The sequence below is a fragment of the Corvus hawaiiensis genome, chromosome 7 (genome assembly GCF_020740725.1).
Source record: "Corvus hawaiiensis isolate bCorHaw1 chromosome 7, bCorHaw1.pri.cur, whole genome shotgun sequence".
In the NCBI taxonomy this organism is placed as follows: domain Eukaryota; kingdom Metazoa; phylum Chordata; class Aves; order Passeriformes; family Corvidae; genus Corvus; species Corvus hawaiiensis.
The window spans coordinates 31,527,630-31,547,950 of record NC_063219.1 but is presented as its reverse complement, the minus strand read 5'-3'; the positions used below and the strand labels follow the sequence as shown (position 1 = coordinate 31,547,950).

At 40.7% G+C, this 20,321-nt stretch overlaps 3 protein-coding genes across 12 annotated transcripts in view; 1 reads left to right on the top strand and 2 right to left on the bottom strand.

Annotated features, from left to right (window-relative positions):
- The window catches only part of CEP70 (centrosomal protein 70), an 11,420-nt gene extending 7,903 nt beyond the window's left edge, over positions 1-3,517 (bottom strand). The window contains exons 1-6 of one of the 5 annotated variants that reach the window (XM_048308983.1): positions 3,380-3,517; positions 2,606-2,705; positions 2,324-2,447; positions 1,817-1,997; positions 1,323-1,492; positions 165-224 (exon numbers count right to left, since the gene is read on the bottom strand). In XM_048308983.1, the coding sequence (XP_048164940.1) occupies positions 165-224; positions 1,323-1,492; positions 1,817-1,997; positions 2,324-2,447; positions 2,606-2,705; positions 3,380-3,430 (686 nt within the window). In that variant the 5' untranslated portion in view covers positions 3,431-3,517. Of the gene's footprint in view, positions 1-164; positions 225-1,322; positions 1,493-1,816; positions 1,998-2,323; positions 2,448-2,605; positions 2,711-2,923; positions 3,017-3,120; positions 3,254-3,379 lie in introns of those variants that run through there. The other 4 variants (XM_048308981.1, XM_048308985.1, XM_048308984.1 and 1 more) reach the window with 4 other exon arrangements.
- On the top strand, positions 3,246-10,919 carry FAIM (Fas apoptotic inhibitory molecule). 5 transcript variants are annotated; one of them, XM_048308986.1, is made up of 6 exons: positions 3,246-3,291; positions 4,802-4,861; positions 5,499-5,634; positions 5,986-6,214; positions 7,626-7,675; positions 9,056-10,919. In XM_048308986.1, the coding sequence occupies exons 2-6, from the start codon at positions 4,818-4,820 to the stop codon at positions 9,203-9,205; spliced, it is 609 nt and encodes a 202-aa protein (XP_048164943.1). In that variant the 5' UTR covers positions 3,246-3,291; positions 4,802-4,817; the 3' UTR covers positions 9,206-10,919. The 5 variants fall into 5 exon arrangements, with proteins under 5 accessions (XP_048164943.1, XP_048164946.1, XP_048164947.1 ...); XM_048308987.1 differs by lacking the exon at positions 3,246-3,291 and adding an exon at positions 3,318-3,440; XM_048308989.1 differs by lacking the exon at positions 4,802-4,861 and having other exon boundaries at positions 3,252-3,291.
- On the bottom strand, positions 10,842-20,321 carry PARP9 (poly(ADP-ribose) polymerase family member 9). Of its 2 annotated transcripts, XM_048308977.1 has the most exons (10): positions 20,232-20,321; positions 19,812-19,851; positions 18,257-19,086; positions 16,720-16,941; positions 16,427-16,639; positions 15,640-15,700; positions 14,804-15,166; positions 13,865-14,013; positions 12,962-13,127; positions 10,842-11,763 (listed from the first exon to the last, which is right to left on the bottom strand). In XM_048308977.1, the coding sequence occupies exons 1-10, from the start codon at positions 20,244-20,246 to the stop codon at positions 11,426-11,428; spliced, it is 2,397 nt and encodes a 798-aa protein (XP_048164934.1). In that variant the 5' UTR covers positions 20,247-20,321; the 3' UTR covers positions 10,842-11,425. The 2 variants fall into 2 exon arrangements, with proteins under 2 accessions (XP_048164934.1, XP_048164935.1); XM_048308978.1 differs by lacking the exon at positions 10,842-11,763 and having other exon boundaries at positions 13,801-14,013.

Genomic DNA, 20,321 nt, shown 5'->3' with positions numbered 1-20,321 from the left:
TTCTCTGGAAAAATCCAAATTTCCAGGACCACTACAACTCTTTGCTGTTTCTTACATGCTAGTGATGTCTGGAGCACAGACTATTTAGCCCTGTAAGATTAAAGAACAGTAAGGGCTAAGAAAATTTTGAACAGTAGAACCGTAAGGCATTCAATGAGACCTACCTCAGCTCCTTTTTAATCTGACTAATCTGAGATTCATAATAATCAATTAGACAAAGGTACCTGAAGAAAGGAAAAACGTTAAATTTGAATTTCAGATATTCTCAAAAAACTCATACTGTGACCAACCCAGAGGACCAGGTCAGCTTGCACAGCTGCAGTGCACTTTGGAAACAGCTGCTCCAAACAGTGGGGTTTCTCTCATACCAGACAAACATGGTCATACTTTGCCAAAACAGGGTTTTTTTTCTACAGAAAAGTAGATGCATTAAATCTGTACTAGTTTAGAAGTAGCAAAATATTTAAGAGGAGAAAACAGCTAAATTTGCCCACCAGCCTCCTCATCTTACGGCTACGGTTACCCAGCAAGATTAACAGAGAGGCACAGTCAAAATAAAGTGTCTTGAGCACTCTGAAATTTTCTGTTTGGGAGAGACAGATGAGAGAGGACAGGCAACCAAATTCAGTGGTCCCTCCTCTCGTACAGTGAGGGCTCAAGCAAAAAGCTGAGCACACACAATCCCTTTTAAAAGCTTCCCAGGTAAATATTGCTGGCCAGGCCTAGGAAGCCAGGTGATATCAGCACAAAAAAGCAATGGTTATCTGAGGCCTAGGAATTGGCAAATGTCTGATTGTAGCAGAGCTATGGAAGTCCTACTGGCAAGAGACAGAGCCTTGTGATATTTTGGGAACTTACCATAAAGTATCTGGAAGTTAACAGCAAGCCTGCAGTCAGCAGTTGCAAAGACCACTTCCCAAAACTGGAAGGGCTCTTTTTGGGGGGGGCTAAAAGGTGGGGTTTCTTGTATTTTTGTTTTTGATTTACATTTTTAAATGTTAGAATCTCAGGATGAGATCATCCTAGCAGACACTGCAGCTACAGAGCAGAGTGAATCATTCCCTTCCCTTTGCTGACATCTAGTGTGGGCAGTGGGTGGCGATTTTTTAATTTCTGCCATGGATTTATCTGGCTTACAATTTCACAAAAGCAAAATATCACTGCACTGATGTACCTTTACAAGAATTCATATTTCATCTTGTACTCCTAAGGTCTCCAGATTATTTTTTTTTTTCACATATAAATATCAAGAAGCATGACTTTAAAATCTGTTTCTTCATTTAATGCTACAAGTGGTTCAGCAGTGTCAGAGAATCACTTACCGCTGATCCAGGAGAGACTTGGGAGCTCTTTTGCAAAACTGACAAAACATTTTGTTTTGAGTGGCAACTCGCTGCCTCTCCTCCCTCCCAACTCTGCTCAGCTCCTTCTGCAAGTGGGCAATAATCTCTTCCTGTTCTTGCAGCTTTTCCTGCTGCTGTTGGTATTTTACCTGTGAACAGGCAATGGGAGCATTATTGAACTGTTCTGACCCAAAATCTGACTGTAATGTGCAAGCCCAGGTACACACTTGATCCCAAGAAGGATGAGCACTTGGGTTTTAGCCACGCTGAAGAGACAGTGGAAGAGGGATACAGATATTTTTCTAAATTCTTTCTAGAAAATTCTGCATAGTTTGAAAAAACTTAGCTATAAACAGTGTACTAACCCTATTAGGTCTTGACCCAGGACTCATGTTTATTTGAATCAATGTAAATATTTTTAGAACCTTCATAAGTCAAAAGTTTGAATTATCAGGCAGAAGTATCTGAATTACCTGTGTAGCCTGTTGGTCTTTTTGAAGTTCTTTGACTCGGTTCTGATGCTGGCATGCTTTAGCTATTGTTTCATCTTCTAGCTGACAAATTTTGGCCTTAATGTTTTTCACCACATTTTCCAAATCATTAGCCCGTTGCTCTTGCCGAGATGCCCGACTTTGTTCTAGTCGTACCACTTCTCTGAAAAAAGAAATCAATCCTTGATTTTAAATTAAACTCATTTCACTAAAGACAGTGCAGGAAGCACATGCCTGACATTACGTGATGAGGTTTGATAGTACCCTGTGGCAGCAGGTATGGGAAATGTGCCAGTATGAGAAGAAGCAGCACATGAAATAATGGAAGTGCCCAAAAGGAATTGGGACAACATTGCTGCATATTGGACAACAACCTCAGGAAAAAGGTCTTAAGCCTCTGGTGAGACAAAATCTCCACCAGGCTGGAGATGCACACTGATAATACTTTTACTCTCCATTAGCTGCTAAGTTCCTTCGACTGTGTCTTACCTAAGACACCGATTTGCCTCCATGAGTCCCTGCATCACCTTCTGCTGTCGCTCAGTGTCTTCCACCAGCGTCTTTAATGCAAGTCTTATTCCTAGAGAAGACTGACTGTCTAGGACAGTCGTATCTGGAGATACAAAACATAAGCAAAGTCACAATGAAAGGCTTTTAACAGCCAAAGAAGATTGCCTGTCTGCTGTCATTTGGAAGTCACAGCTTTAGAGATGCATGAACTCAGCCTTACTATTTCCAAATACAAAAAGGGCCAAAATTACATTTCCTTACCTGATGTATCTCTGCAGCTTTGGGGGGCAGGAAGACTCACAGGTTTCAACCCATGACGCATTAATGCCTTGTTTATGTTTTCCCACTCTGCCTTCTCCTGCTGCACTTGGGAGAAAGGGAAAAAGAGGGAGAAACCTGAGTTCTTCTCATCAGCTGTGCAGCAGAAGGTACCAAATGCCCCCAAATTAAAGCAAACCAACCCCAAACCCCCAAAAGGCCTCTACAGGAGGATCTGCAGAGCACATTGGGGAAAAGCGTACTTAACAACACACAGCATGCTCAGTTTTCCTGATCCCTATTTGAAGGCAAAATACGCACAACGAGTTAAATTCGCCTCTTTAGGAAACTCAAGCCATCGACTCTCGGGTCCCCCCCAACGCACCCGGGGCGCAGCGGCCCCGCCGCGAGCGGAGCCCTCAGGGAGGCGGCGGCGGCTCTGGGAGTTTATGGACTGTTCCACCGCCTTTTGCCCCGCTCCAACCACCCAGCGGCGACACCCGGGGCCAGCAGAGTACCTCGGTCATGGCGAGGGCCGCAGGGCAGCAGAGGGGCCGCTCTCCAGGCCGCGGAGCCGCTCGGGCGGGAGCGGAGCGGCGGGAGCGGGCGGGCGGGGGGGGCGCGGGGCGGTGCTGCGCGGGCGCCGCCATTTTGCGGCGCGGGAGGCGAGGGGAGGAGACCGGGCGGAGGTAGGAGCGGGGCCGCGGCGGGAGCTGCGGCGGGCGCGGGAGCGGGGCTAATGAAAACAAAGATAAAGGAAAAGACAGAAAAAAAAACCTCATTGCCCGCGGTAACGGTGGGGGGAAATCTGCCGTCCCCGGAGCTCATGCGCCTCCTGGTACGCCGCCCCGCGATGAGCGCTGCCGGGATTAGGTGGATGCTATGGGAGCCGTAATCCCAGCCTAGTTTTCTGAAGGAGCCCTTCCGTATAAAGGAATAAACATCGCCTTGGGCTGCTGACTTGGTCAGCAGAAGGCGCGGTGAATGGAGGCGGTGGGTGCAGCACTGATGTGTGTCCCTGGTTCGGAGCCAGGGGCGCTGGAGGCGCCGCGCCCGCTCCCCCTGGGGCAGCGCACGGCTTTCCCTTGGGACGCGGGTGGGATCGGCCTGGAGTCTGGGTTCGGGTTTGATTTAAAATAAAAGTGTATTACTTCATTACCATGATTTGGGGGGAAGGGGGAAAAAAAAAAAAAAAAAAAAAAAAAAAGGATTTTGTGTGTTCTGGGATGCTTCCTAATCCTTTAAGCATTGATCCTAAATGACGCCTAAAATCCACGCCGCAGGATTGCGGCCTGCCCGGGGTGATGAAGGCTCCGGGCGGTCTGTGGACAGCTCTTCTGGCATCTCCCGTGTGCCCGAGGCCGCTCCTTGTGCTGACCCCGGCCGGGGACACACGCGGCTCTGTCCCGAGCCTGCTCCTTGGACAAGAGGAGGGAAATACTCCCTGCCTGACTCCCAGCGTGTGCCCGGGGATGCCAGCCTTCACAGGAACCAGAAACTTCAGGAACGGTCAAAACAATCTCCTCGGCATTTATTAGCACATGTTTGCTTATTGATAAGCACAGACAAGGCAGATGATGATGAAATTAATTAGTGAAAATAACACATTAAAAAACAGTGGTTGTAAACCACAGTCATGGTCTAAAAAACCTCTTAAGTAAGAAATTAGTTCGTTGTGGCTCACATAAATGTTGTGACTGAATTGCCAGGTCAAATTTACTGATGTGCTTGTTGAAAGCTACTGCAGTGGTTTAGAAAAGGGAGGAGGTGAAATTACTGCCTGTGCTATTTCCCAGTCCCAAATTCACTACGGTCTGGGACTGAGATGGGCAGCTCTGGATTGGGTTCCTGCTTTGTTCGTTTCTAAGCTTTGTCTCACAAATCAGGCAGCCCATTTTTCCATCCAGTAACTGACAACGTTATGAGGAGCTAGCAAAGTTAGGATAAACTGCACTCACTAGTTTTGTAAAATCTAATACTTTTTAAAATGCACTTGGCTTTCTGTCTTAGAGGAAAGATGGTTGTGTTTTAAGTGTTTTTATTTCATCATATATATGACAGCTAGCACTGCATGCCAGTTAATGATGCTTTTAAAAGTGTCCTTTATCTTAACTGGAGAAAATGATGAAACTTTAGACCTCAGCGCTTCTCTGCTACTATTCTGCTTTTCTATTTTTTCTTGCTGCTAATTGGATTAAGAACTCTTTTGGCTTCTATGGCATCCGGTGAGGAGATTACTGTCTGTGAAGATGAAGTAAGGTAAAAGAACTGTGATATGAGCAGATTTGGAAAGATATCCACAGTTCCAGTAGTAACTTATGACTGTATCTAAACTTTAAAAATTACTTAAATTAAAGGCTATCTTGCCAGGTCCCTTCCCCTGTGTCCGTGTGTGCAGAGTTGCGTATCTGAATGATTTAGGTAGTGTTTATGAGATGTTAACGGATTACAGACAAATCCATTAACACCGCAAATAGCTAAACTGGTCATATTATTTTTTCAAGTCTAAAAGGCTGAAACTTTCTTTGAGACCAATCAAATAATATATTTTAGTGCCTAGCAAGAAATAGCAGAACTGTCCAGGAGTATCTTAAAACTAAATAAAACTTTGTTACCTATTGTCACCTGAAATGGGAATTTTAGAGGTTAGATGGCTAGCTGTGTCTGTACTGTTTGTCAAAGTGAGCCTGTTTAACTGTTTATATTTTGTGATGTTTTGTCATATTTGAATGTTTGAAAAACATGAAAGTATAAGCAGTTCTGTAAGCTTATTCTTTCAAGTCTCATTTTTTATTTGCAAAAAGTGACTTGCCCAGAAGCAGTAAAGATTTGAACTGCAGACATCGGGAATTGAACTTTCAACGACAATTAATTTACTTTGTTGGTTTCTCCTTAGGTCTCGGTACAGCTACTTAGAGAAGATGACAGATTTGGTGGCTGTTTGGGAAGTAGCTTTAAGTGATGGTGTTCATAAGATTGAATTTGAACATGGGACCACTTCAGGAAAGCGTGTTGTCTATGTTGATGGAAAGGTGAAATTGCTATGTGCTCAAAATTCACTGTGATACAGATTATATAACTGCACTTCCATGCAGCACACTTCACAACAAACAAAAGACTAATAAATGCAAGTGAGGTACATTCAGTTAATTACCTAATTTAATAAACTACATCGTTTTGTTTTTCAGTTCCAGTTAAGGTGTGAGTATTCATGAAGTGCTTTGCTGTCTTTGGGCAGAGGCACTCTGTGCATACAAAGCACCATATATGCATTCATTCCCAAATAATAGTTCAGTACTGAGCTGTCTCCCGAGTTCAATTTTTTAATATTAAAACATGCACTCAGGTGATTCAATTAATACCCACTGTCTTTTTTTCTACAGGAAGAAATAAGAAGAGAATGGATGTTTAAATTAGTGGGTAAAGAAACATTCACTGTTGGAGCTACTAAAACTAAAGCTGCTATTAACATTGATGCCGTCGGTGGCTTTGCATATGAATATACTTTGGAGATCAATGGAAAGAGTCTCAAGAAGTATATGGAGAACAGGTTAAAAACAACCAATACCTGGATATTGAACTTGGGAGGTACAGACTATAGAATTGTTCTAGGTAAGTAAACATAGAGTGACTACATGTTGCTGCCTTTGAATGAACTTGTGTGCATTTAAAAACTGGCAATTAAGAGAAAGCACAGTTCAGTGGGTAGCACTGATGCAGTATAAAATCTTGGGGGATTTTGAAATTTGGAATGAGATGCCAAGGACAGTCTGAAAAATAATGGTCTTGTTATACATGTGTGAGCCTACAGCAGTGTGGTCTAAATTTGGGGGGGAGAAGGGTTGGGAGGTATTACTGCTGCTGCATCCATAGAGCTGCCCTAGCAAGGCAGTTCTCCAGGTGAAGCCTGTTACAGAAGTTTTACCTGCACTGTGATCAAACCTCATGTGTGTCTAAGTTTGTTCAGCAGGTAGCCAGGCTTTCCTCCCAAAAATCATCAGCCATGTCAAGAAGTCTTTATTCCACATTTTTAAGAGATTGATGAGCATTCTTTTTTCTGCATCACTTCTTATCCACAAATTTAAACGAAAACCTTCCGATGATGTTCTTTCACTTTCTTAATAGCTAGGCAATATATTCTCTTCTGCCCCCCTTTCCCAGTTACATTACAAGCAAGTGGGAGGAAGGGATCCCTTGAGGAATTTGTCCATGGCATTTAGTGGGAAAACTTCCACTTGGACACTGCTGTATAGTTAGAGCTGGAGACAAAAGATCTCAGACTATTATTTCTTCTTAAACCTCAGGACAGAATGAACTGCCCTAAAATGAAGGCGAGCAGTGAAGAAAGACAGTTTTAGTGCCAGAAACAGATAAGTCTCTTCACAGAATTTTAACCTCTATGCTTACTGGAAAGGCAAGCAGGGTTCAGCTCTCTGCTGATGATGTGTGAATGACAGTGTCAGTAAAGGGAATTCTAGAGCAAAGTAATTTAAGGAGGATATGCTGGGAGAAGTAAAAGAATATTCTGTTTCAAATGCACAAAAATCTAAGATTGATATTTAAAGTGGTACTTGGTGTTTTCAAAATGTTATGAATACAAACAGTATGATGGATGTTAAATAATGCTGCTTTTGAATTAAATTGACCTGGAAGAAGAGTTAGAGCTTTATTGAATAAACAGCACTCAAATAATTAGCAGAAATTATTTCACTTTTCTGTCTTTTAATTTTTTCAGTTTAAGACTGTCAGAGTATCTCTGGCACTATTCAGAACAACACAGTGTTAATAGCCAGGGCTAGGGAGGGGTAAAAATGTATCTTCAAAGAAAAAGTTGATGACAGAGCCTCCTCTCTCTCCAGTGAGAGCAAACCCAGTAGCTCAGGTACTATGGCTACTTAGGAACATCTTTTAGAAATTGGAAGTAAAATTCAACAGTAGATTTTTAAAATCCCTAGATCCTTGTTTGTAGGGAGAAAAAAAATACCTTTTTCTTTCTACTTTCTGTTTTCCTTTTCCTTCACAGAAAAGGACACTATGGATGTGTGGTGCAACGGCCAAAAAATGGAAACAGCGGTATGTGATCCCTTCCAAAGGCTCTTCCCAGGCTATGGATACATAACCAAAGCTTGGCAAAACAAGCCCCAGAGTGGCACATTACCTCCCTTTCCCAAAGAGGCTGAGGCAGCCAGGATGCTCCTGGTCTGTTCCAAATGACCTTCACTGAATTTTATAATGGGCAGTATTTCAGTTCGGATACCAAACATCTGCTTATTTAAGGATAAATAATGCTTTTGTTTACCCTTTTTAGACAAACAAAAGAAATTTGAGTCAGGGTTTTTAGGGAGAAAACTTTCTAGGGAGTGGGAAGGACTTGAGTTTGAGGCAGAGTGTAGAACCATTGCATCCAAATCTGCTTGTGTTAGTTGTCACTGAAAGTTGAGCACATGTAGTCTGTTCTGACTCAAGCTTTTTTTCCATCTAGAGATGTTCCTAATACTTAGGGCTTAAGAGCCTCATTGGAACAAATAAAATCTTTCTGTGACATCTGCATTAAATTTTAGAGCAGGCTGACAGCTAGAAGACTTAACCTATTTGGTGTCTTTTTGCATTATCAATATGCATACCAGGTAGACTTCCCCATCCTTGAAGGATGTGTTTTCTCACCAGGGAGGAGTTACAGTGGTTACTACTGCCACAGGGAAGCCCCTGGATGAGCACAAATTGTAAAATCAACAGTTCTGCTATACCTGAGAGTAGGATGAAAAGATTCACCAAATGTTTGCTTAGTAATCAGTGGAAGAAACTTCCTCTCTCAGTTAATCAGGACTTCTGCTCCTGATGGCCATCAGCCTTTTCTACAATGTACTGAAAGCACTCGGAAGAATTCTTGCAAGCTGTGAGTGCAAGTTTAGTGCCACACTATGCTTCCATTAGAGCAGCACATGGATTGTCCTGCTGTCACAAACATCATGACAAAAACACAGCCATGCCTGGCAAAATCTCTAACAGGAAATCACATAACTGCAGCAGATGTGTATCCAAGATACACAACTGTTGTACTTGACTCAGGGGATCCTAAATACTTCACCTTTTTCTGCCACTTCAGAGTAGGTTTGTGTGGCACCTACTGGCTGTGCAGCACAATGCGGCAGGACGCTGCCTTTTCTGGTTTTGGTTACTGATGTGAATCAGTAATATTGATTTACAAACTCCAGCTTTACCATTTCCGATTGTGTGACGTTTTCATCATCATTTAATACCCACAAATCCTTAACTGGGCACCTTGGCAAAGCCCTGCCTGAGATTCAGCAGCTTTGTTCAGCTTTTGGGCAGTACTTGTCACAGGTACCTAAAGCTGCTGTATCTGTGGGAACTGCAAGTGATCCTGACATTGATGCACTCAAGCTTTTCATTTATTAAAATATCACGTGTCTCTTGTTTCCTTTCTCCCAGGGTGAATTTGTGGAAGATGGGACTGAAACTCACTTCACTGTTGCTGATCGCAGCTGTTGCATTAAGGCTGTCAGTAGTGGGAAACGAAAGGAAGGAATTATTCATACCCTCATTGTGGACAACAGAGAAATCCCAGAGGCTGTGGAATAGCCCTGGTTAACTGATTATGGTAGGACTAAGATCAGGAATTTTCAATTACTGTGGTAATTATTTTGATATGTACTACTTGGTACATTTAGCTTGTGCTGGCTTTATTTTCTAGTTTCTGTACATGAAATTATTCTTTTTGAGGACCAGATGAAAATAATTATATACAACCTCTTACGTTACCATTTTTTTAAAAAAACCTATATATATCTAGAATGTATAGTATATCACTACGTGTGGAGAACACTGGTGAACTTAAAGAGAAATTATACATCAGGAAAAAATCATTCTGTAATAAAATGGAAGATAAATATTCAGTCACACTGAATCCTTAACTGCAGGTGTATGTGGAGGGAAGAGAAAGCCTTTACTGGGCACAGGAGTAAGATGTTAAAAGCTTTCGCTAAAATTATTTTTTCTATTAAACTGACTACAAACCTTTTCAGATGCAGTTAAGGGGAGTTACAAAGTTAATAAAAAGTTAATAATGAAATACACAGTTACCAATACTTGTGTTACAGTATTAAAGTAATACTGAGTTTTGAAAACTGTTCTTTATTCCCACTAGGAGCAAGATGTTACATTGTGCCAAAAATAACATTCCTTTAGGTGTTCTGAAAACTGATGCTGTAGTTCAGAAACTCTGTACTGAGTTTTTTCAAAACAGAAAGAAAAAAAAAAAATCCTGCCGTGAAACCCCTTTAAAAATGATACCTCTTGACACATGCTGAAATGAGAACTTATCTTCGTTCAGTGCTAGCAAATCTTAAATCTACAACTATGTGTTTTCATGGCAGTAATGTGTGAATCAAGAAACATGAGGAAAAAGGGGACAGAAGTGGAAAACAATTGGTTACTTAAATGGAATAGTTAAAATAGGAATAGACTAATTCTGTTTTCAGAACTGTAGCATAATTTCTAAGAGCAACCTTTGGATTTCTTGAGAACAAACCTCGTGTGTTAAGAGACTCACACTACAAAACTACCCTTTGCAACAGCAGGCATAGCTAATCTTAAAAATAATTTTTACAAAACCCAAAATATAAATATATTAATCTAGAAGTTTATTTTGTAACGGTTAAAAAAATTTTCCACTTTTAACCTCAGAATTCAGAATTAGACTTTTATAACTTAATTTCTTTTGGACTTGTGAGTGGTTCCTAGCACTACAACTACTAGCTCAGGAGATGCAGATGCAGTACAAGCATCCTGGGAATCCATTAACAAATTATTTTGAAAAGTTTTATTAAATGCTGATTTCATCTGTGTTTTAGAGATCAGACTGCTCCCCATTTGCAGGCTTTACTAAAGAAAGCTTCCATGTACCCAAGTGCTGGACTGAATCCCCTTTTACACTGGAATTACTGTAATAGCTAGCTAGCTCTCGGGCTTTTCCGTGTATTTGCTTCAGGTCACTGCAGAAGCAGCATGGGGATACCTGGCTACAAGGCTGACAATGTAATCTTTAAAAGATGTTGGTAAAGGTAGATTAATTGAAAAATAATTTCAAGCTGTAGCTTGAACCAGTTCTCTACTATTTTGTAGCCTTTCAAATAGATTGAATGTTGCTGAGAAATCTGAAGCTCATGTACAAATCACATTCTTAAGACTGTATAGAAAAATGCAAGTTAACAGATAGTGACATTCGTACTTTTTATTTTGAATACATGTATCTACAATGCTTGAAGTAACTAATAAAAACTGTAAAAGCAACCACTGTAAGAAATCATGAAGTATTTCCTCATGTTTGTCATAACTATGTGTATATAATACCATGTCCCTAAGTGGAAAATAGGGGAATGTAGCAGATGAAAGCTATCTTAAGTCAAAAAAAACCTTAAGAATCAAAAGGCACAACCAAGATGTCTTGTGTTTCCCTGACATATGCAGTATCGCAGATTAAGAAAATGCAGTGGAAGAATGACAGCCCACACAACCATCAAAGTGTATACTCACAAGCTGAGATCACTTTAAGGAATTAAGTAAATGACCAGGTATGTTAAATGTTAATGTTAAATGTTAAACTGTATTTTGGGATGCTTTCCCTTCTGCTTCCATTCACAGGTAATTTTGTCCTCATCTCCTTCAGGTATTAACTTACTCTTTACTTCATGAATATTTCAGAGTACTTTTCAGGAAGCACTTTGACCATAGCACACTACTCTCAAATCTAAGCAATAGACTTTGTTCTCAGAGGGTCTTCACCGTAGCTACAGTTCTGCTTTATACCCACTGAGGATGTTGCTGGTTTTCTCCAGAAGCTACATACCTCTCAGTCACTGGGGAACAAGTCAGCAAATACTGTGGAAGGGCCCCAAAACCGTTGAAAATGACAAAGATGTCAGGACTGCGTACACTGTCTACTAAACTGTCATATAAGGTAATGGCATCCCTCTCCACTCCTGGTGGCACAATGTAAGATGGCTGGCCTCTAGTGTGTAAGCCAGTTACTACATCAGCCTCAAACACGTATATTTTAGAATTTGTTTCCCATGTAGCTCTATCCTTGGTCAGGTTCCTCAGGTTCCTTGTAAAGTAAATGCCAGCTCCATAGTTTTGTTCTGGAAAGAGAAAGAAAAATTTTCAGAGGACAAAGCATTTAACGGTTGGTTCTTTCAGGGTGGTAGCTCCAAGAGACTGCTGCTTGATTCAGGGTTACAAGTGATGTTACTGGTCAATGCGTGCCATCCTTTTGGAAGTTAACTCACATGGAGTGGCTCTGATGCTTGCACAGACCTCCCACTGAAATCACGAGCAATGACAGCTGATGGCCATTCCAATTAACTGCTACTACAGTGGTAACTGTTTAGATTTAGCTGTTAATCCAGTGATTGAACCATCATGGTCTAAAGGATTTATATAAAATAAATATGACTCACACTTCAGTCATCATGTACAAGGGACTGATAAACAACAAAGGCAGCAAGATCTTAAAAATGCAAACTACAAAGAAGAAGCTTTGAGATTTATAAGAAAAAGGTCACATAAAGTGCTGTTACAGTATCACGTAGGAAAGTGCAAAGAAATTAGAACATCTTATTTATTCCTTTTAAAGTGTGGAAATGTGCCATGTACATTGCATAGACAAAGAAAGGCAAATCTCCACTTTTTGAACAGTTTATTGCTTGAAATCCCAGTTCTGCAATTGACACACAAAATATCACACCCTTCACCGACTGCAGCATGAAGCACTAAACACTTAATTCTTTCTCCTTCTGAAAGCATCTGTCTACTACAGTATTTCATAAAGCTCACAACTTTCCTCCAAGCACACTCTACTCTGAATGGCAGCATGAGCAATCAGATTATCTGCTGTCTCTGACCACATCTGATCTGAGCAGGGGCCTGGGCTGGATGACCCTCAGAACCACCTTCCAGCCTCAGTGTTTTGTGAGGCCCTTGAACATGCTTCAAAGCAACAAGTGGCTGAATGCATGTTCGCAGCAGCTACCTAAGGACACTGACTTTCTTTACAGAGTGATGTAACAAAATAAAACTTGGACATGGAATTATGTGTATACTAATAGTTCTGTCCAGTGTCTGGGCTAGGCTTGAATTCAGGCTTATCCTCCTAGAGCCTTGCTGGCTCTACAGTGTCAGGAAGGAAAACCTTACTGTATGTAATAAAGTAAGCTCATACAAATCTAAATGCAAGTAAGAAACAGTTCTTGTTTAGGAATGCCATTTTTTTCTAATTTTAACCTAAGTTTAGTAGTCAGTCACTTCATTTTGACTAAAGATGCCAAAGCAAGTTATTACCTGTTGGTGGAGAATACATCCTGTGAAATCCAGTTTGGCAAACTGAACTACAGAACTCAGCAGGGACATTCTGGTACAACTTGAAGGTCGTTTTGGAGCTACCATCTACATTTTTTTTCATTTGTTGGAATGCAGCAGATAGAAGTGGATTACGTATCTTTTCAATCTGTAACATAAAGAACAGCGTAGCATAAGCAAATGGAGATCAATGTCTATGAAATCCATAAGTGCTTTTATTCAGGCTACGTTCTTCAATGCAAGAACCTTTGCTTTAGCTTACATGCATTGACCACAGAGTGGACAAAGTATCTCAAATGGGCAACTGATCCAAAGAGAACCATACCACTATCCCATGCTTCCCATTGAAATCACGGGGAATATTTCCTGGTGTACTGACTTCCAGTATTTGAGTTGTGCTGAAGACACTGAGTCCACCTCCTGTTTAGTAAAGCACTGATACCCAGTATGATTCTAGCTTAAACACATAATCAGATCAGAACACTGGCAAATTCAGGTGGCAATTTTTGATGACAAGCTCACAAAAAGAAAACACACTGCAATAGTGTCCTGGAATATTGTACTTAATTAATCTTACCAATCTCGTATTTCTCTAGAGTCCTATAAAGGGGCATCTGAAGCACAAAGTAAGAGGGAGAACATACAGTACAATTAAAAAGACTTCTAAGAATTTAATCACTTTTTGAGTGATTATTTTTGTCATGTTCAAAATACTTTTCATTAGGAGTAAAGACTGGATCTATCTTAAGGATTAGGCTGATTTGATCCTAATTTTTAAAAGCAATGCATTGAAATAATTCATCTGAATTTTTTAAGCTTACATTAAACAATGTTAGGTCAAATATATCAGCTGAGATTCAGTTTTTCCATCAACATCCTCTTTACCCTGAGAACATGAAGTCCAGCTTTTTCAAACTGTTTCTGTCTGTCTTTAAACTCCTGGAGGTGCGAGTCTACCAGTGAAATCTGGACACAGTGAGCGGTACTTGTCTTGTGAAAGTCTCCTTCTGAAAGCTGACCTGCTTCTGGTTGGCCTGGATATGAAAAAGGGAGTAGAATTTTCATTATCCTAATGTCTGAAGCAAAGGCAAGGGGGGGCAGACCTGCTACGTTAGTTGGTGGTTAATTAAGAACAGAGAATGTTAAGTATTCTCTGAAGTAATGTCAGAGGCTAATCTTGAGAGGAACTAGTTTATATAGATAGAAATGTATTCTATTTTTCTGCATTTATTATAAGGAAACCAGGGAGAGAGAAAACCAAAGAAAAGCAATTTATGTTCTCCATTACACCTCTCCACAGCCGAGCTTTCATATAAAGGTATCTATATTGAGTGACTATCCCAACATGAATTAAAACTGATCACTCAGTAGCTTTTTGTAATGCCACTCATTGTATCAACTGTTCATGACAGCCAAGGACTCTGCAGAACAAGTCCACTGCTGAGCCCTGCAACAGTGATCCAGCTGTAGCCAGCAAGAGCTCAGCAAAGGTGTGTGTTAATTAAGTGCAAATTTTGCAAATCTCCAGTGGCCAGGCTTTAAAGTGAAGGTATCCTGGAGGAAGCTCCACTGCAGCTGGATATACATCATGGCCAGCCCCTGTATAAACTGTGCCCTACTGGGAACACTGCCAAGTGAGTGAAATGGTCTCCCAGGGGCTCGCATGATAAAAGTACAGGGATATCAGTAATTAAAGCAATACTCAGTATGCATGTGTGAACTGAATGTATGTCCACTCTCAGCAATAGAGAAATACATGTTGCTTCATACTTGAACTTGTTTAGGCACTTATTTACTTCATTAGTCACTATTTACTTTACATACACAATGAGTAGAGCAGTTTCTCTTGTTCAGCTATAGTCGTCTCTTGCATACGAAGCAGTAACTCTTCAGTCATGAGCACTGCATCAACCAAAGCATCAGGAGGGCCCTGAAATTTCAGTCTTGCTTGTCCACCTCTCACTTCTTCTGACATGCATAAACTAGAAGGCTGCTCTCGAGAGAGTTCTGCAAACTCCTTTTTACCAAGGCAAAAAATGTAGTTATTTTCAATAACAGCAGGGCGACCTTCCTGAATTTGCATTACAGTTTGGAGCCATGATTCTGCTGCTTCCAGTGCTGTAGGTGTGCTCCCTCTAAGTTCAATCATTGGTTCACTGCTTGCAGTTTGACCCCCTGACTCGGTACCTGGAAAATACATTTTTTTTTAATTACAAGTGCATTGGAAGAGTGAAGAGCTTTCAAGTGCTGACACAAATTCCTACTTGTAATGCAAGCTGTACAGTGCAAGAAGCACACTACTCTTCCGGTATGCTCAAAAAAGAGATGCAGCTACAAGGAGGAAAGGTTTCCAGAATCCACACACACACATATGGAGAATTTATTTGCCTTTCACTAAATGACTTCCAACAAGTTAGGCAATGACAATGGGTTTTGTTTTTAAATCTTAAAAGGACTGCCCAGTTCCATTCCTATTAATGTAAAAATACAAAGTGCTCGTGAGTTTTTGCTTCCTCCTCTCCACAAGACACATAGGTAAATACTAAGTTCCCTATTTTAAAGGGATGTGATTACAAATTCTCAATTCTGTGTTGCAGGAGGGACCCCAACAATTCTGGAGTGCTCATTTACTGGAAATGCCCCTTCTGTTTATTACTTACTCAAAGGATCACTTCTGTTTTCCAGTTTGTGATTTGCTGAATAAAATTTTCTCTGGAGAACCTTGAAAGATAAAAGTTTAGGAGGACTTTGCAATCTTCTTTTGTCAAATATGCAATTCATCTCTTCAAAACTGTTAGACAAGCAGTTTACACCCCCACCCCCAATTCTGAAATTGTCAATTTTCCCCAAAATGTTATTCCTGACAATATCAAATGCATTCCTGTCCGGCATCTCCTAAGGTAACACACCTTACACACTGAATGGCTGGCACCTTTACCACCTCCTTGCGGCTGTGGCATATCTCATGCAATCACGTAAGATAAAGGTGTTCATTACTTGCAGTTTAATGCTGATGAATCCCTACTCAGTTTTAAAATCCAGACTATTCTCCTGCCTGTCTACTTGAAACTCTTCTATTATATTAGCTCATAGAATGTGTTAATAGTGTTTTGCCTTAGGAGCTCCATACAAAAAACCAAAACTGACTGACAATATCTCCTGAGGAGGAATGTTTGTCCTTTAATGAGTTAAGAGTAGACTCTTATACATTCACTGACAGACATGACAATTTTAAAGTTCCCTCCTATTTTTATCAGACTACAGGGTGAAGACTTCTAGTTTAGTGAAAAAAAATATTTGCAAAGATTGAGTATTTTCTAATGAGATTGGGACCTGCTGCTCCCAATTGTTGCTAGTACAGAATAGACTATCTTCATTTTCAGCCACCTATGGAAATATTTTTAGCTTTTTGTTTTCCTTAGGGGTAGTTAACAACAAATTTATTACCTTGTAGACATCAAGGTCATCTGGGAAAACGACAAATTGCACTTCTCTCTTCTTCATAGGATGTGCCCTGGCAAAATTTAAAATTGCTTCTATCATGGTCTCTGCCACTATGTCAATAGACAGCATTGGTGACCAATCTACTGGAAAAGAAACTGAGGGAGATGAGTGGTCCTGGAAGTGACCCAGGCATCTTTTCACTGCATCCTTTAATTCCTGCAGGAAAAACAAAATGTTTCAGTCCTGCCATCACCCAACATGAAAATCCATTAAAATCCAAAGTAAGTGATCATCACCTCACACTGTAACACCGGATGCTGGCATCTCAACACCACGTTCAGTACAGGCACACCAGGCAGCTCACGCCTTTTCATTACTATGGGTTCCTTAAAATGTGGATATCTAAGATGATGCTGAAGTTCCTTTTGAAAAGCTGAACCCTCTTCTTCCATCAGTCGTCTTGAAAATTGAGAGGTAGGCTCACCCCTTGCATTCACAGGGTTAACAATAGCTGTTTTCTGCAAGGAAAGAGTGCAAATTTCAGTATACTTCAAACTGACTATTTGAAAGCTTTGCTATTACAGAGAGCATTCTTTCTAAGCACAATTCCTGTAAAAAGGCCTGACTGCCACATTCAAGATCAGCTGCTTGAATTTTCCTACTACTTACTACTACAAGCAGCACTGGAATACATCAAAGTATGCACCTTGCAGTGGCAGTTCAGAAACCAACGGCGTGCACAAAGCTGTTCCAGTCATCAGAGTGTACTGAACAGAATTATTACTCTCACTATCCAAATGACCCACGTGCCAATTATCAGCAGGAGAGAACTATGGCTGTCATCCCAGCCTTAGGGTAGCAAGGACACATCACCAAACTAGCGGTGTCAGTACATGTAAGGGAACTGCAAAGCTATGATTGTTTCCAATTCCCAGTGGAAAAAGCAGACTCCCATAGTAGGCGTCCTGTATTTCAAATACGGACAATGCAAAAAACTTGTTTACAGAATGCCTGTAATAGCAGTAATTGTTCTAGCCTTTATTGTTGAATATTATCTAAAGACACAAGAACATGTTTTCCTCACAGTCTTGAGGGCATGTGCATCTTTCAGTGCTGTAGAATTGGTTAATAAAATTCCCTGCAAGGTCAACTTTGCGATCCTTTGTTCTCACACCAAAAAATGAACTTCCTATTCAATTACGATACGTCTTCATAATAAAAGTTTATTTTTTATTTTAAGATACAGTATCTGCTAAAAGAAAATGCTGTTCCTGTGCTGTACTTTGCAGTCTAAGAGCTCTGTTGAATTCCTGTGACTGAGCTTATACATTTTGCACCAGATTTTCTAGCTAAAAAGTTAATCAATTTAAATATTGCCCTGTTTAAAGGTAAGATGCACATCATCTAAATTATTTTCAGCTGTTTCAGTGTTTGCTGAATAATTTCAGTAATGGAGTTATAAGAACATAAATGATAGGAAAAAAAGCAAGGCAGAAAATAAGAGAAGACTTCTATAGAGTGCATGATAAAATGTGAATTCCTATATAATAAGAAGATAAACCTTAACATAGGAATGTATTATTAATCATCCAATCTTTAGCTGCTTCCTATTATAACACCATGTATAATAAAAACATTCTAAAGTTCAATACCCATTTAGACAAAAAACAACTCCTTACTACTATAACTTATTTACCATGTGTAAATTCTCATCAAACTGAGAAGAAAACTATTTAGTGAACTGATACAAAACGCATTCTGAACTCTTGGGCTCCAAATCCCACAAAGACTTGGAGGCAACACCATGTTCCTCAAATTACAGGACAGACTTACCTTCAGCTGTTCAGGGTATCCATTTATGATGCGCAAGCGAATGCCTCCATGTTTGAGGTAAGCTGAAAGCTGGCTTGGTGAAGCTGACACAGTGTCCTCAGGTGAACTGGTATCACCCAGAAACTTTTCACAGGCCTTCTTTATTTCTGCAACTGTAGACTCTTCAATGTTCACCAGGCGGATTTCCCTGAGACAGCTTGGTGGACTTTTCTCAACAAATTCCTTTACAGCCATTACAATCACTTGAGAACATAAATCAACTGGGAAGGCATAGACACCTGAACTCACTGCTGGGATAGCCACAGACTTTAACTTTCCTGAAGCACTAACATAACACAGAATGTTCCAAATAGCTTGCTGAAGTAGGTAACAGCATGTTTCCTTGTCATGAGGATTCCACCTTGGCCCAACTGCATGAATAATTTCCTTACAAGGAAGCTTCCCTCCACCTGTCACTGCTATATTGCCAACTTTGACTTTTCCATTCTTTTGAATATAAAGATTGCTTTGCTCTTTTATTTCTGGCCCTCCAGCTTTTACAAGGGCAAGAGCAAGACCACCTCCATGTTCAAGACACTCATTCGCTGCATTCACCAAGGCATCAACCTCATGTCTTGTGAGATCATCCTTATAAACACAAATGTCAATTCCCCCTTTTACTTTTTTCCTGTATACTTCGACAGTACTTTTTGCTGCTTTTCTGAAGGCCAACGTACAAGCAAACTTTTTGGAAACGAGATTATTTAGACAGTAGTCTCTTCTCTTAAGAGCTTCATAGGCATCTTTACTGACGGGGATCAAACTGACCTCATCCATTACCATGATCGACTCTAGGACATAAAGTGAAACAGAAGATACTACTATCAAAACATGTCTTTTTACAGAGAAGTGTGGCTTATAGCTCTCAATTTTATCCTACTGTCATTGCTGAACAATTTTTTTTTTTTACAGTCTAATCTTCTCCCTCCCCTTTTCAGAGATTTAGAAAGCCCAAGAAGGTTCATTTAACTGTGCCACAGAGATCTGATGCTAAGTTTTAATTCTGTGACTCTTATTTGGTCTGTACTTAAAGCCCACAAGCAAGTTCTTTCTTTGTAAGGAACCTTGTATGAACTCAGAAAGGCTTTTTAACGCACTTTTTGTAGGGAACAGTTTTTACATTATTACCATGGCAATACAGCCCTCTCCTGGCAGATGTCAGCAGTACTATATGCAGCAGTTATGTTAATTAGTTTAAATCAATATGTGTGAGTTTAATCAAACTTTCCTCTGGGGTATGCTACCTGCTTGTAAAAAGGATCGGATGTTTTGCACTTATAAAGTATACACGCCGATTCATCAAAGCACTTCTGAGCTCTTGCTTTTAAAAGAAAAATGCAAGCAAGTCCGGTTGAAGTAATGAATAATAATGGTGATTCATAACTGTGTCTATTTCATATTAATTATGAATTTCAGGTTGCTTTTGGCTTTTGTTTTCCAGTTTGCTGGTTGTACCTGGCAGTTTTCAACTTACATACAAGTACACACTTCGCAGATAGCTAAATGAGAGGCTTACCTAAATCGGGCTTCCCTTTGAAGTAATCTGAAATGTAACTCTATTGTAATAAAAAGAAAAAAAAGAAAGAGAAAGTACACGTTACAAGCAGCAAAGTATGTGGGCTACACATAGTACCTTCCTACAGGAGAGGTTCTGTTGCAAATCAAACCGGCAGCACCAGCTTTTCAAACATCTGTAGAAAGTTTTCTAGTTTTTAAAATGCTGTTCGGAGCTGCAGGAGCTCTGTGGGTGAAGCTGCCCACAGCTTCCTCCGGCTCACTCGCAGGAGGGAGAGGCCGGGCACAGTAATTTCCGAGCGCCAGGCCAGAGGCCGGGACTGTTTTGTTCCCCTAAGTCCCGCCGGGAGTTCCCGCCGCACCCCGAGCCCCTGAGGCCGCCGCCGCCCCGAGCCCTCTGCCCCCAGCTCCTCTGCGGTACCTGGAGGACTCCCATAAGCCGGCTCGGCACGGATCCTCAGCGCTCGGAGCTGCGGCGTGGTCCGAAGCGGGGAACCGCGGCCAGAGCGGG

What these genes read in the sequence shown, in the direction of transcription:
- FAIM (XM_048308986.1), top strand. Translation starts at nt 4,818, where the DNA reads ATGGCATCCGGTGAGGAGATTACTGTCTGTGAAGATGAAGTAAG. An exon ending in GTCTGTGAAGATGAAGTAAG is followed by an intron (nt 4,862 to 5,498) that starts GTAAAAGAACTG and finishes GTTTCTCCTTAG; the next exon opens with GTCTCGGTACAGCTACTTAG. An exon ending in GCCAAAAAATGGAAACAGCG is followed by an intron (nt 7,676 to 9,055) that starts GTATGTGATCCC and finishes CCTTTCTCCCAG; the next exon opens with GGTGAATTTGTGGAAGATGG.
- PARP9 (XM_048308977.1), bottom strand. An exon ending in ATCCGGTGTTACAGTGTGAG is followed by an intron (nt 16,640 to 16,719) that starts GTGATGATCACT and finishes TTTTTCCTGCAG; the next exon opens with GAATTAAAGGATGCAGTGAA. An exon ending in CTGGACTTCATGTTCTCAGG is followed by an intron (nt 13,128 to 13,864) that starts GTAAAGAGGATG and finishes TTTATGTTACAG; the next exon opens with ATTGAAAAGATACGTAATCC.